Source organism: Camponotus vicinus, unplaced genomic scaffold (assembly GCF_025532165.1).
Source record: "Camponotus vicinus isolate PSW18456_S1 unplaced genomic scaffold, iyCamVici1.0 SCAF_6, whole genome shotgun sequence".
Taxonomy (NCBI): Eukaryota; Metazoa; Arthropoda; class Insecta; order Hymenoptera; family Formicidae; genus Camponotus; species Camponotus vicinus.
In genome coordinates this window covers 18,432,861-18,448,620 of record NW_028141978.1, presented here as the reverse complement: position 1 = coordinate 18,448,620, position 15,760 = coordinate 18,432,861, and the positions used below count along the sequence as shown (strand labels likewise).

Genomic DNA, 15,760 nt, shown 5'->3' with positions numbered 1-15,760 from the left:
TATTATTGTTGTATTATTTATTATTATGACTATGCTGCAAATAAATAAATTTATTTTTTACATAAATAATATACATAATGTGAGAGTAAATAATCTTCGGGGTAGCCACATAATTATGATTATATAGTATTTCTGCAATCATAGAAGTTTATATATTTGCTGCGTAGCCAAGAATGATTGTAATAAAAATATCATATAGCCATATAATTATGATTATATGATATTTCTACAATCATTCTTGGCTACGCAGCAAATATATAAACTTCTATGATTGCAGAAATACTATATAATCATAATTATGTGGCTACGCAGAAGATTTTTTCTCTCATGATGTTATATTATTGTTGTATTATTTATTATTATGACTATGCTGCAAATAAATAAATTTTTTTTTACATAAATAATATACATAATGTGAGAGTAAATAATCTTCTGCATAGCTACATAATTATGATTATATAGTATTTCTGTAATCATAGAAGTTTATATATTTGCTGTGTAGCCAAGAATGATTGTAATAAAAATATCATATAACCATATAATTATGATTATATGATATTTCTACAATCATTCTTGGCTATGCAACAAATATATAAACTTCTATGATTGCAGAAATTCTATATAATCATAATTATGTGGCTACGCAGAAGATTCTTTCTCTCATTATGTTATATTATTGTTGTATTACTTATTATTATGACTACACAATAATAAATATAATAAAAAACAAATAAAATAAATATAAAATAAAAAACAGAAATATAAACAAAAAATCTGAAATAAAAAATAAATTTAATGAAATAAGTTAAATAAAAATAATAAGAAAACAAAAAAGTAAATAAAAAAAGATAAATTAAGTAATTGTTCTGCTGAAAGCGGCTATTATTAGCTCTTGTATATTACACATATTTAAAACTCTTATACGTACAATGCATTAACGCGTTGTATTTTTGGCTCTACAGCTTTTAAAAAAATGAAATAAAAAAGTTTTTTAGAAAAAAAAGTACTCCCGACTGCTGCCAACAAAAAGTATAAGATAAGAAAAAAAACAAAAATGAACAAAAAATCTAAAATTAAAAATTAAATAAATTATAAGAAAAATTAAATAGAAAAATAAAGACAGAACGAAAAAGTAAATAAAAAGGAATAAAATAAAAACAAAAACAAAAGAGTAAATAATAAAAAACAAGAATTTAACAAATATTTAATAATAAAAAATGTAAGATTAAAAAAGTTTGAAATAACATTTATATCTATTTGTAAGTACTAATAATTAATAATTAACTTCAAATTAATATTAAATATTACATTTAAAAAATTATACATGAGGGAAGTAATAATTATTATTATTTCAATTTATTCATATTTGAATTTACTCTTTCCACATATAATTTATTATTATTAATTTCACATTTTACAAGAGCAGTCGAGAGACGCCGCGCTAGATTTAAAACATACGCACATACATGCATACACTCATGTACACATACGGAACACACTTACAAGAGGAGTATCATGTAGTGCGATCACCAATTTTGACGATTTGAACTTTAAATATGTTTTAGAGCTTTAACGCGGCGTCTCCCGACTGCTCTTGTAAAATGTGAAATTAATAATAATAAATTATATTATATTATGTGAAAAGAGTAAATTCAAATATGAATAAATTGAAATAATAATAATTATTACTTCCCTCATGTATAATTTTTTAAATGTAATATTTAATATTAATTTGAAGTTAATTATTAATTATTAGTACTTACAAATAGATATAAATGTTATTTCAAACTTTTTTAATCTTACATTTTTTATTATTAAATATTTGTTAAATTCTTGTTTTTTATTTACTCTTTTGTTTTTGTTTTTATTTTATTCCTTTTTATTTACTTTTTCGTTGTCTTTATTTTTCTATTTAATTTTTCTTATAATTTATTTAATTTTTAATTTTTAATTTTAGATTTTTTGTTCATTTTTTTTTATCTTATACTTTTTGTTGGCAGCAGTCGGGAGTACTTTTTTTTCTAAAAAACTTTTTTATATATAATTAGATGTAAACTTTTTTTCCTGAGTCGTTGAATTGAACTCGAGTCTTTCGCTTTCCGGACAACTGCTTACTACAAATTATCTAGACCTCATATTTTATGACACTTCTTGAACTTTTCATTACGATACTTTTCTCCGCTGGAACGCCCCCGCTGAACGAGACGCTGCGTCAAAAGCACACACATTACGCGCAGACAACATCAGCATTAACATTCAGCAACATTCGGATTTACATCTTACGCCTAAAAAAGTTGCTTTTACAATGCTTTTTAAAAAAAAACTTTTCCTTAAGATTTATAATTTCTCAAGATTTATAATTTTTTAATCTTATTTTTAATTAGAAACATTGAAATAAGTATTTCTACTAATAACATTAAATAAGTATTCATGAACATGGCATCGCTATGTTCTCAAAAAAGCAATACGAAAAAAAAGAAGTACGAAACAAATGATATCTTGCGGAAAAAAAGTGTGAAACAAATGATATTGTGGAAAAAAATCATTTATATATCGAAATTGCAAGTCCAGAGTAAATGTACAAAGTTTCATAACAAGCGACTATAGTTGCCCCTCGTATATAGGTGGTACCTCGTGGCGAGCGATTACATTCGACCGTTGTAGCGAAAGGGTTAATACTAGGGCTAGTGATATACTTCGAAGGCTTCGACATTCGAACTTCGAAGCTTCGAAGATTTGAAGCTTCGATATTAAAATCTTCGAAGATCGAAATCTCGAAGTTTCGAAGCTTCGAAGGTTCGAAGCTTCGAAACTTCGATACTTCGATAATTCAACCTTCGAAGCTTCGAATAATTAAAATTATACAATTTATTAATTTAAAATAATAATAATTATAATACCGCGATACATTTATAATATTTAAATATTTGTAGGTCATGTGACGTTATGTTGCTTTTCGGAACTCGTGATTCCGAATTCTTAGAGGTGAAATATAAATTAAAGTGGTTAAGAAGGCATAGAGAGCTAAAAGTACAAGGTTAAGATGGTAACAGTAATATATATTAATAAATCATAAAAAGTTTACAAAACTTCAATAAGATACATATAAGCGAAAATAAAGATTGTGACGCAAAATATCGATTAAAAAACATATACGTGAAATAAATTAGAGCGGACGTTTCAGCTTATTTTTAAGCCATCTTCAGCGCAAAAACGTATGGGTGAAATAGGGAATTCGATTAAAAAAGTTCGCAAGGAGAGGATAAATAATTTATATGTTCGGGGGAAAGCGACTTTGAACAATGCGGATTAGTTTAAGTCGGCTCACGATTATTCTCCAATTGAAGGGGTTATCTCTAGTTTGGGTTAATAGGCCCAAAGTTGAGCGTGAACCAAAAGGAAGACTGTAAAAAATTATAAGGCAGTAAAAAATATATGATTGAGAGTTCATTTAAATAATGGTTAAAAATAAAAATAAAGATATATGGAAAAACCGGTTCGACAGGATGAGAGATTACTTACAATGCCATGATTATATTAAAGAATCAGTGAGTCGTTAAAAAGTTGAACAAAAAAGCCGCAGATAAAGAATTATTAAGAATTCAGTGCAAGTTTTCTTTAACGAAGATAAATACAAATGGTACAAGTAACGAGTGATTTCGAAATTTATAAGTTTCTGTGTGTGACCCTCAGACATTAGGAAGTTTGTTTATTAATTCGTTGTATATGTCCGGAAAGCAATCGGTGTCAGTTTGTAAATTTAATCCGTTATGTTGTCGTTTAATGTAGATCATTTCAGAGATAAGCCTTTTATTATAACCTGTTTCTTTATCCAATATTTTAACCTCATCCCATTTAAAATCATGATTGAAATTCAACCTATGCTCAATAATGACAGATTTATTAGTAGTCAATTTATTAATCTGTTTCTTATGTTCATTGATCCCTGTGATTAATTTCCTACCTGTCTGCCCAACATAGGAAGCATCACAATTATCGCATTCAATTTTATAAACGATATTAGTATTCAAGGTTTTCGGGATAACATCTTTATGAGCCTTAATAATTGAGTTAAGTTTGTTGAGACTATAGTAAGACAAAGTAGTATTGGTATCTTTTAGGATGTGTTTAAAATTGTCAGTCAATGTAGGCAAAAAAGGAACTGTAAAATAGGTAGATGTTTCTTTTTCAGTTAATGAGTTATTAGATTTCCGTAATGATAAAGTAATCTGTGATTAATAGTATTAAAAATAAATTTCAAAGGATATCCATTATTAAGTAAAATCTCTATGATGTGTATGATGTTCTTACGATGAAATTTGGGATGCGACAACAAGAAGGCTCTGTCAAGTAGACCAATAATTGTACCTCTTTTTTGACAGTCGGGGTGTTGTGACAAAAAGTTCAAATATCTACTGGAGATGTTGGTTTATGGTACCAATCAAAATGTAATTTATTGTTTTCAGACATGATAGTGATCTCCAAGAAATTGAGCGACTTGTTATCCTCAACCTCAAGTGTGAACTGTAATCTCTGATTAAAAGAATTAAAAACAGTTAATAAATAATCTGTTAGGTTAGATGGACAAGCCGTGATAATATCGTCAACAAATCTATAATAAAATGGAGGTGTAAAACTAATCGTATTTAAGGCTTTCTTTTCAATGTCCTGCATCACTATATCCGCTATGATTGGTGAAAGGGGGGACCCCATGGGAGTGCCAAACACTTGTCTGTAAACAATGTTATTGAATGTGAAGAAAGTAGAATCCAAAACGAATTTTACTGCTAATAAAAATTCAGACTTAGGAAGACTTGTGTTATTTTCAATATAATTCCATCTGTTAGTAACACTCTCCATGGCGAGTTCAATCGGAATATTAGTGAACAGTGACACTACGTCTAGAGAAATGAGTTTAAAATCATTTTTTAAATGAACATTTTTCAACTTATTGGTCAATTCGAAACTGTTTTCAATAAAACTATGCGCCTTAGGGAAACTCTTGAACATGATCTTGTGTAAGAATACTGCTAACTGGTAAAGTGGGCTATTCACTGATGAAACAATGAGTCTAACCGATGAAAATTCGGTTTATGAACTTTCGGTAAGCCATAAGCTCGTGGAAGAGTGCCTTCACTGAAAGATAAAGAACGGTAAGCTGTTAACGTGATGTACCGGTTGTTTTTCCTGGTGAGAAGCTCCCGTAAATTCAAGATCAATTTATTAATGGGATTCTTTTTTACAACTGTATATGTTTCTTTATCAATAAGAAGCTGTTCAATTTCATGAATATATTCATCTTTTTCAAGTGCAACTGTGATGTTGCCTTTATCAGCCCGTGTGATGATGAGATTCGGTTTCTCTTTCAAAAAATTTTTTGTGATAACGTTGAGATGTAGTAGAACTTTGTGGATTTTATTCAGTGGGTATTGATATGACGGGATGGACTTGAAAATGTTAGTAGATTTATTTCGGATGGCAGCGCGTTCAACAGGAGGAAGCTTCCCAAGATTGTTTTCGAAATTAATAATGAATTCGGTAGTTAATTGAGTTTTATTAGTCACCGGTAAGCTGAAGTTTCCGCCTAACTGTAGGAAACTCACTATATTGTCAGGAATATGTGTTGATGACAAATTAATAAACCATTTATTATTAATATTAGAAATATCATATTTGAATTCAGAAAACAATGACGGTTCAACATCAATAGTGAAATATAAAGTGTGAAATAGGAATTTTGGAGTCAGTGTGTGATTGTTGAGCGAGTAGAACACACACATCTAATCTAATAACGAGTCACGTAAATTTTTTTATTTCTTTTTGGGAATATTTATTTTATCAATACTGTTATCAATACTTTGCGTAGAAAGTGACGTATATATAAATTATTGAATTATTTGTAGACATATAGTGATTATTTGCTCCATATTTCTCTCCAAAAATTATACTTTCTTAAATCTAATTATATTATATATTCTTCTTATATATAATAATATGGATTCTTTTCAATAATATATAATACAACCAACAATTAATTTTTTGAAAAATTACAAAATTATATATTTTATTTTATTCTTAAAAATAAAAATACATGACTACTTATTCTAATAAGAATTTATTTTGAAATACAAAAACACTCGTTAAAACATTTTCAGAGGCAAGGCAACTCCGTTGTGACGAAACAATATTGCCTGCAGCTGAAAAAATTCTCTCCGATGCAACGGATGTCGCGGGAATACATAAATATATTTTTGCCAACCGAGCTAAGTGTGGAAATTTTTTTTCATGTGATTTCCACCATTGAAAAGGATCCATATTAATATTAATTTGTGGCTCACAAAGATATAATTGAATCTGCTGAGCTGCGGATGTTAAATATGTATTTACAGGCTTTTTAAAAAGAAAGTCTAATGCACTATTTGACAATGTTTGCGCACTTAATTCTGAGTCTACTAGAGTAAAAGATCTTGCTTCTAATTCGATCATTTCTCTAATCGCGGTTCGTTGTAAAATCAGCTCAGCTTGGAGATCTTTATGACGAGGATCTAAAAACGATGCTTTTTGATATATCTCCTTGCGACTCCATCTGAAAACGAGTAGATAGTGCCTCTGCCAACGCTTTTGATATATTTTCAGTTTGACAAGAAAGGTGATTGGCAATCACAGTTCGAATTACTGGACGCACCATTGATAATGGGGCTCCGGATAATACCGTAGTTGAAATTTCAAGTGGTTTAAGGACTGGTATTAAATTTTCGAGCATACTCCATTTCATTCGAAGATAAAAAAGATAAAAAATTTTATAAAAATAAGAATATATGAAAAATTTATAAAATTTTAAGTTAAGAAATTGTTAAAGAGGCAAAAGAAAACATTAATAAATACATACAGAGTGGGTAAAAAGTCTCAAAGAGCATTTATTTCTTAATACTTCAAAATTATAATTCAAGAATAATTTTGTGTGTGTGAGCATATATATTAATTAACTCACATTTATTCAGAATATTTTCATCATTTTTTATATAAATTCGCATTTGCATAAGTGTAATTTCGAAGCTTCGAATCTTCGAAGTTGTCAAAAGTAACAGCCCTAGTTAATACAGCCTATACAGCACTAAAAGATTGCAAACATGTTGCAAAGACATAACATTGAAACATTGTAATGTTGCATAGAAATTGCTAAATGTTTCTGCAATATTTCTGCATGTTTACAGCAATGTTGAAATGTCTATCCTTAGAAATATTACACGATAAGATAGTAATGTTACGGTGCAACGTATTTGTAATATTAAAACGCGTTGCTAGAAATGCAAAACGCTTTAAATTTAATAAATAAACTTCGAAAATATAAAAAGATTTAAAAAAATAAGAAAAAACGCTTTCAAAAAACGTCTATTAATGCTTCTTAGTAGGTATACTAGCAGAGTTCTAACTCAGGAGGGGTGAGGCGCGAGGGGGATTTCGGTGGCGCGGGGCGGGGGACGCTTGTTTCGGCGCGTGTTGGATGTTTCATCGCAAGTATAAGCAATATTATATTACATACCCGGTTTATAAACAATATAAACAGCGGTATTCCTTAAACAATATTGTATTACATACTCTAACGCATCGGGACATGTCTTCGCAAACAAAATAGCTTTCGCGGTATCCCATCCCCACCCTCACCCCCTCACCCCCAATATAAGTAATTATAGATTTTTTTCCGTTCGACGTATCCTTACAAAATAGCTCTCGCGGTACCCCCACCCCCACACCCCTCACCCCCAATATAAGTAATTTTAGATTTTTTCCGTTCGACGTATTCTTATCTCTCGCATTGAATTACGCGTCGCGCGAATTTATAAACAATATAAACAAATGGCGCCCCCCAGAATCATCTTCCATATTTTTTTCTAGGAAGGAATGCAACGCATATCAACGCCGATGTTCGGCTGTTTTGTGCTCTTGCGGTACACCCCCCTCACCCCCAATATAAGTAATTCTAGATTTTTTTTTCCGTTCGACGTATCCTTATCTCTCTCATTGAATTACGCGTCGCACGAATTTATAAACAATATAAACAAATGGCGCCCCCCAGAATCATCTTCCATATTTTTTCTCGGAAGGAATGCAACGTATCAGCGCCGATGTTCGGCTGCTTTGCGCCCTTACTTCCTCCGTTCACAAAGATAAGAAAGGACGAAATATAAGGAGGATTGAAGCGCATCAAATCATACGTGATTTGAACGCCTATCGACACGTGCAAATGCTCCATAGAAAATTGTGACGTGTGTATTAAAAGTGTGAAAAAGACAGGAAGAAAATGGAAAACATCGAGGAGACTGAACGCGACCTGGTGGAGCAGTCCCGCCAAATTGCCACCTGGGGGGAATATTTTGCATGGCTGCAGCGTTGTGAGGAATTTATCAAACAGCTCGAAGAACGCAGTCGTGTCAAGCGTCCGCGGCTCTCGATCGGAAGTAGACAATCTCTGGTGGCTAAAATCGCGCGACTCGAAGGTGCAAAGACTCGATTGCAGAGACGGTTTATACTCAGTGGTGGTGATTACAGCGACGACAATAACGCGGAAAGACTCGTTTGGCGAGAGATCGATACCGCGTTCGATAGCCGTATTCTGACCGGTGCTGTGATTAACGCAAACTATATCGAACCTCGTCAATTTCTCGAGGATGCCAAAGACATCGTGCTCGAGCAAGTGCAAGACGTTATAAAAAGACACAACAGTGTAAAAGTGAACACTATATTCAACGGTGAATTTGTGTCGGGTGATAAGCGTGCAAATAAAAGTATCAATACGAGAAACTGTGAACTCTTCCGCACGTCTGATTTACACGAGTGGTACGAGCGCCGCGTTATCGAGCCCACACTAGCACTGCTAGAAGAATTTCAGAAACGTGATAGTGGCTGGGCATTGTCGCGAATACAGAATTTGACTGTTAATGTAAATAAATATAATCCTATGCGCGCGAGATGTCACATTAAATTGCCGCGGGAGATTACGACGAAGAGAGCGGTGGTTAACGTGCAATCTAAATACAATGCGTGTTTCGCGTAGGCAGTGGTCGCCGCTCTATATCCCGCAGAAAGGAATGTGGAACGGGAATCATCGTACCCGCATTACGCGATAGTGCTGAATCTCCGGGACATTGAGTTTCCAGTGACTGTGAATCAAATTAAAAAATTTGAACTTGCAAACAATATCTCGATCAACGTGTACAGCATCGAGAAAGAGAACAGCATTATCCCGATACGTCTTTCGGAGCAGAAGCGAGATAAGCACGTCAACTTGTTGTACGTGGAAGACGGCAACAACGTCGGACATTTCGCTTGGATCAAGAATCTATCGCGACTTGTCAGTTCACAGTTGAGCAAACACAACGGTCAAAGATATATCTGCGACCGGTAAGTTTAATTTATATAATATAAAATAATTTATATAATTGATATAATTTATATAATATGCATTGTATAAATCTTTAATTTAAAAATTTTCTTTTACAGATGTTTACATTACTTTAGTTCGAATGACAAGCTGCAGTCACATACGGTCGACTGTCGAGAGATGAACGACTGCGCTATCCGATTGCCGAGCGACAATGACAAGTGGCTCGAATTCAACAACTTTAATCGGAAGGAGCGGCTTCCATTCATCGTGTACGCCGACTTGGAATGCGTTTTGGTCAAGATGGAGGAAGAACAGCAAAATTTGTACCAACACCATCGGATATTTAGTATAGCGTATTATGTGCATTAGTAGATATGGGCCACTATGGTGCGTCAAAACAAACTCCCACCACTCGGCCCCTGGCGCCGTGGGCGTGACCGGGTGAAGTGGAGGGAGGCGTTCTGATTGGTGGAAACAATACCCCACCTCCTGAAGTCTCGATTTTGATTGGCTTGCACCATAGTGGCCCAGAGTTCGATTGGCTTGCACCATAGTGGCCCAGAGTTTGATTGGCTTGCACCATAGTGGCCCAGAGCTGCGATTGATCGACGCTGGCTATATCGCCGATTTATCAAATTTTTATTTCCCTACCTCCACGGTACTAGACTCGAAGAAGCAATCCTCCTCCCACTCCAGCTCTGGCCCACCTATATAGGGTTCCGAGTCAAATTCCCGTTACCTAGCCCTTAGTCGCTCTCGCTATGTCTTGGCAGAACGAACCCACCACCTACCGACTTTCGGGGGGTAGCCGGTATATGTCTCGAGGAAACAATCCTTACCTCCCCACTCCGTCTCGAGGCCCACTATGGAATATCGAAACAAGCCCCTCCGCTCGAACGGTTCATGGCACGCTTTATCGGAAAAGACAAAGTCTCAGCACGAGACAATAATTATAATTAGACTACATTGCGCTACAGAGGTAAAAAGATGAACACGCGGATGATTGAACGCGAGGTGGGGTGTTATAAAGGAAGAAGGGAAAAGCTAAAAGTATTAAACACGAATTAAGATAAAAAATTTTCACATTTATTAATATTTTTCAAAACCAGGCATTTTTTAATAAAATTTTTGCTTATTATTAATATACAGAAATATATACAAAGAAGAATTATATTTATAAATTTTACATTTTTTCTTATGCTACTTACAATATTTATAATTCTATTTTTTTAAATAAAATCGGAAAATGCGCGACTTTTATTTAAAAAAGAAAAAAACACTCAAGAAATAAGAATATTGTTATACCGCCGCATATCCGTATGGTAGCGAATATCTGCTATCGATAAATCTACGCTTTACTAATACCGGCGCACATATTTTTGTTTCACTTCGCGTAATAATTTCATGAAACGCCGTACGTCGAATCGCATTAAAGCGTAGATTTATCGAAATTTCGCTATTTTCTTCTTCGTTTTCTTGCGCGTCTTTTTCTCTCACTAATAGTAGATTTTTTATAGTATTAAAATTAATTCGCCGCGAGTTCTCGTAATTGAGAGTAATACCCTTAACTTTACAGGTTTCGTGAGTATTACCCTCCGGTGTTCGCACGATGTAGGCGTAAAATTTCGGGCCCCCGGACACGAACGCCTCGATATAGCTACCACGGCCGTAGCTTTCGAGTTCGTCCGTCATGTCGCCTAGAAAATTTCCCGTAGGCGGCACATATTCGTTCGAATCACCGGTGCTTATAAAAATACACGAATCTGTATCATAATATAATACACGACGATCTAAACGTTCTAGGTACTCGTACAATTTTAAACGCGCTAGTGCAGTCGTATACGCAGCTATCACAACGTTTGTTATCGGCGAGGGAACGAGAGCCTCTTGTCGCAGTCGCCACGAAACATACATCACCTCGTCATTCACGGGTAATATATCGGTTATCTCGTATTCGACGCTCGTTAATAATGTCGCGAAACGTTGTTGTGTTTTTACGATTTCGGTAGTCGGCAAATTGGATCGTTGGCCGAATTGTCCCCAGAATGAATTTAAGCACAGTTTCGCAACCGAGCGTAAACCGGGATTCCGCGCGATGTTTCGCTTATCGAGAGCGATACCCTCAGTTTTTTCATATTCCCTCAAGTAACGTTCTTTTGCCTCATCGTCGTTTTCCCCGCATTCGCTCGGCCAACCACTGGCTTCCTGTTTAAGCTGCAAAAACGTATTAATATATTCGGCGAACAATCCACCTTGCCGCGACGTACGATCGTATTGGCTAACTTTATATTGTCAAATTTCGCTTACCGACGTTACGAGATAACCTTTCTCGACGGCTTTGCGTAATTCGCAGGTTACCCAGGTACCCTCGAATTCACGCTCGCTATCATTATGAGTGCACGGTGTCTGAGAAAATGTTTCGCAGCAACTACGACATAACGCGAAGAGTAATTTTCCTCGTACGCGATGCGGAAGTACGGGGTGAAATAAATCACTAGGAGGGAGTACTCTATAGCGTATGAGGCCTTCGAGCGAGTCGAAATTATAATTCGGTGACCTTCCGACTAACGCGCTACATCGCCGACGTAAATTTCCGGATGACCGATCGGAAAAGCGCCCGTCTTCAATACAAACGGGTATAAAGAGCATACGTCGACGTAGCGCATTTTCTCCGTACCTGTGACTTCGTATTGAGTTGCGATATTTCCCGTACGCCCACCGAAAAACGCGTCGCGAGGATCGAGCGGTGGTGTTTCTATCGGATGGTTCGCGAGAAAATCATACATTACGCGATTGTCGCGCATTTCTTGGTCGAAGGCGCACTACCACTTTTCCGACACTATGTATCCCCGCTGACGAAGGCGCCATGAAACTGCGAGAGTTCGTTCATATCGCGAATTTAATGTATCTCCGCGATCCTCCCCCGACGAAAGCGCTTTATCGCGATTTACAGGGAAACAAGTTGGACATCCGTGCCAAAAGCAACCGTGAAATTGCAACACGTGACGCTGCGTCCTTCCCGCAACAGGCGTTTCGAAATAACCATCGATGATCGTACCCTCGATCGTGCGATATTCCCGCGCACGCCCCGCGTGATTTATACGACGGTCGAGTTCGCGCTCCATCCATATCAGCCATTGTAAGGGTGCAAACCCATGGAGCGGAACGGCGTACGCAGAAAATCGCGGAACGGGAGCCTCGACCAATCACAGGCATTCCGCTATTTTCGTTGCGCGGATTCACGATCCCTATGTACCCATGGAGCGTAACGAGAGCAGCGCGGATTGCATGTGACCAATCACGAGTCTCCATTTAAAATTTGTTTAAATTTTCTTTCAATGTTTTATACATTAAATTAAATATTTCTAACAGGAAATCCATTAAATATTATATTTATAAACATGATTATAATAATTACTTGTAAATAGAATGATTTAAAAGTAATTATTGGAATATACTAATCGTTACGCTTTGCTTATTCCGCTCCATGGGTACCTCGGGATGTGATTTCGCGTAACGTATGTTGCGAACGTGGCACGCACACTGCTCCTAAAAATATCACCGATTTACATAGGTCCATATTCTGAATCTTCTTTTATCGATAAAAGTGCCTCTAAAAGTGGCTTACAGCCAATCAGAAGGCTTATAAGCCACTTTTAAAGGCACTTTTATCAATAAAAGAGGATTCAGAATATGAACCATAGTGTTAGCGAACTGTTAATCCACAAAAGTCTTCAGCAAATTATAAAATAATAATAACTGCCAAGTAATATAGATAATGATATTAAATAATAGGTGTTAATTTAATTATAACATCCCTGAAGCATATACATGTTCAAAAGGCGAAAGATGTTAAATATCCTTAAATGTCCTTTGAACGTGTGTTGTCAAAATATTAAAAATAGTGTTTATTTATTATAGTGTTTATATTCTATATTTCAGTTTATTGTTATAACATTATTTTCATCCATGAGCAGTACGTTTACATTTGTATCATAATCGGAGAAACAGGAATGCTGCAATGGGTCCACTTTGCTCGATAGGATCCAGCCATAATACCCGCATTTTTTGTTCTGAAATTAATCTCTTATGAAGAAAAAGGATAGACTATATATATAATAATAAATATAAAAAAAGTAACATAACCTTATTAAAATTCTCTCTTATAAAAAAAAGAGTAAATAATAACATAATGTAAAAAATAACAAGTAATTTTAATTCTAAGAAGCATTAAAATTAAAAAAATTAGAATTAATTATCTTAATTGATTATAACTAGAATTTATAATAAAAATATTTCTTACCATTTGTGATATTTTCTTGTTCATATTCTTATTCATATTCGTTTTATCCGTTGTGTTGTGTATATTGACACTTCAAGATACTTAACCTCGTGATATTGAGCACATGTACATGAAATTGCGTATTGCGCAGTTCTGCCGTTTTGCGGACAAAAGCTATCCGCTGAAAACCGCGGAATGACACTGAAAATCACGGAATGCCTGTGATTGGTCGCGGCTCCCGTTCCGCGATTTTCTGCGTACGCCGTTCCGCTCCATGGGTTTGCACCCTAAGGCTTTACGCAAATGATTGCTCGCGCATCTGTATCCCTCCATAGGAATAATGCCTATCGTATCGGCTTGCAAAAAGTTTTTCCGGAAAACCGTCATGCAGGTCGAAGCAATAGTTGTACATTCCTCGAACGGGCATACATTTCCGCGATCTAGGAAAATTTTTCTAAACGCTACGCACGCTCGTCGAAGAATATCAACATCGTTACGACAATAGCGCACTATCTCGCGTTGGAAGTCGAACACGGTATTTTTTCCCTTCATTTCGGTATGCCATGTGAGAAAGCGTTCGCGCTCTTGCGATTTCATGTTATCCGGAGAATAATATTATACATCGGGTAACGGTCCGACGTACGTTTGATTTTCGATAGTATTAAATAAATGCGGAAAAATGCCCTTATCCTCAGTATCCTTTAGCCCGAAAGCCTTAGGTAATTCGGATAAGCGCATCGGCATATAATTAACGCTATCGATGAATTTTGTATGTCCCGCGGTTAAAAGAATAATTTTTGTGCCGTTTAAAATTACTTTCGGTTCAATATCCCTACAATTTTCCACGATATATTTCAAAATAAATTGCGCGTCGAACGCTTTCGCATTATGCGCTATACAAATTATGTGTTTAAAATATTTTACCGGACGCGTAACGAAATCTACAAACTGTTTAACCGGATCGCGTTGAAATACGAACTCTCGCACTCCGCACTAACGACACCACACGGACATGTTATTTTCCCCCACGCATGCTTCGCAAATCTGTTGCGCGATGCATAGCGTCGGAATATGTTTTTTTATATTTCCCGTTCCTTCGACCGTCTCGTCCCGTCGCGTTTCGAAATCGTAAAATACGAAAGCCACACGTTCCTTTCCGCGTTCATATGCACGTTCGTTCTTTTCCGCGTTATCACATATGTTCCGTGCTTCTTCTTCTCTCGTGCTAGATATATCTACCTCATCCGGTACCATCGCTGATGAAGATGGCCCGGCAGAGGAAATATCGACACGTTGTCGAAGAGGTTGCATATAACACATATGATTGCGCGGTTGTTGTGAACGACATAATTTGCAATAAGAAACGCCGCATTCGTGTTTTAAATTCGATTTAACGATACGACCGCAACTGTCGCAAAATCGCACGATGCTACAAACATTAGCGCATGTTCTACCGTCGTACGATTTGTCGCTACGATGACGCTCGAAACACCCTGCACCGTAAAATAACCGATTGCACGCGTTGCATTTTATTTCGGCGTAAGTGGAATCGCACGGCGGTACGGATAAACATCGCGGGCATTTATTTAAACACCGGTGACTATTAGGCCTATCATTTCGAAAGCCTACATTACACGCTACACAATAATCGCGAATACCAGCGGCGGCTTTTAAATTTAAAATAGGATTATAATGTTGCGAATCCTTGCAATACGCGATATTTAATCGCCGCGAGGACTCGCGTCCGAGAGAAGTGAGTATTTCGGTTCCATCATACAACTGTTTTTCGCCACGACCGAAAGTATTAAAATTATACACAACAATCGCGATTTGTCTGCAGCGAAATAACGTTGGAAACGTTCGATTTCGCGAATTCCACAACCCTCTTCCGGTATTACGACACCGGCATTTTTCGTTAATTGCAATGCACATTCGCGTTGTAACGAAGAATGCGGATATCTTATCGCGTTCCATTTCTCATGCAGCTCGCCTGTACGGATATTACCGCGCTCGCTATAAGTTTGAGCTACTACGAGGGCTCGAGGGAAGCACAGGTTATCCGAATTATTAATTTCGACTATCGAACGTTTCGC

At 35.8% G+C, this 15,760-nt stretch overlaps 1 protein-coding gene, 1 long non-coding RNA gene and 1 pseudogene across 2 annotated transcripts; 1 reads left to right on the top strand and 2 right to left on the bottom strand.

Annotated features, from left to right (window-relative positions):
- Positions 1 to 5,065: 5,065 nt before the first annotated feature.
- LOC145973786 (uncharacterized) lies at positions 5,066 to 9,406 on the top strand (annotated as a pseudogene).
- A 1,278-nt stretch (positions 9,407 to 10,684) lies between these two features.
- Positions 10,685 to 12,189, bottom strand: LOC145973785 (uncharacterized). The gene is made up of 3 exons (XM_083103360.1): positions 11,962 to 12,189; positions 11,693 to 11,791; positions 10,685 to 11,599 (listed from the first exon to the last, which is right to left on the bottom strand). Exons 1-3 carry the CDS (start codon positions 12,187 to 12,189, stop codon positions 10,685 to 10,687), a joined length of 1,242 nt encoding a protein of 413 aa, XP_082959486.1.
- A 1,103-nt stretch (positions 12,190 to 13,292) lies between these two features.
- Positions 13,293 to 13,893, bottom strand: LOC145973336 (uncharacterized). Its single transcript, XR_014439410.1, has 2 exons — positions 13,689 to 13,893; positions 13,293 to 13,458 (listed from the first exon to the last, which is right to left on the bottom strand). It is a non-coding gene; the product is annotated as an uncharacterized LOC145973336 (long non-coding RNA).
- Between the last annotated feature and the right edge of the window lie 1,867 nt (positions 13,894 to 15,760).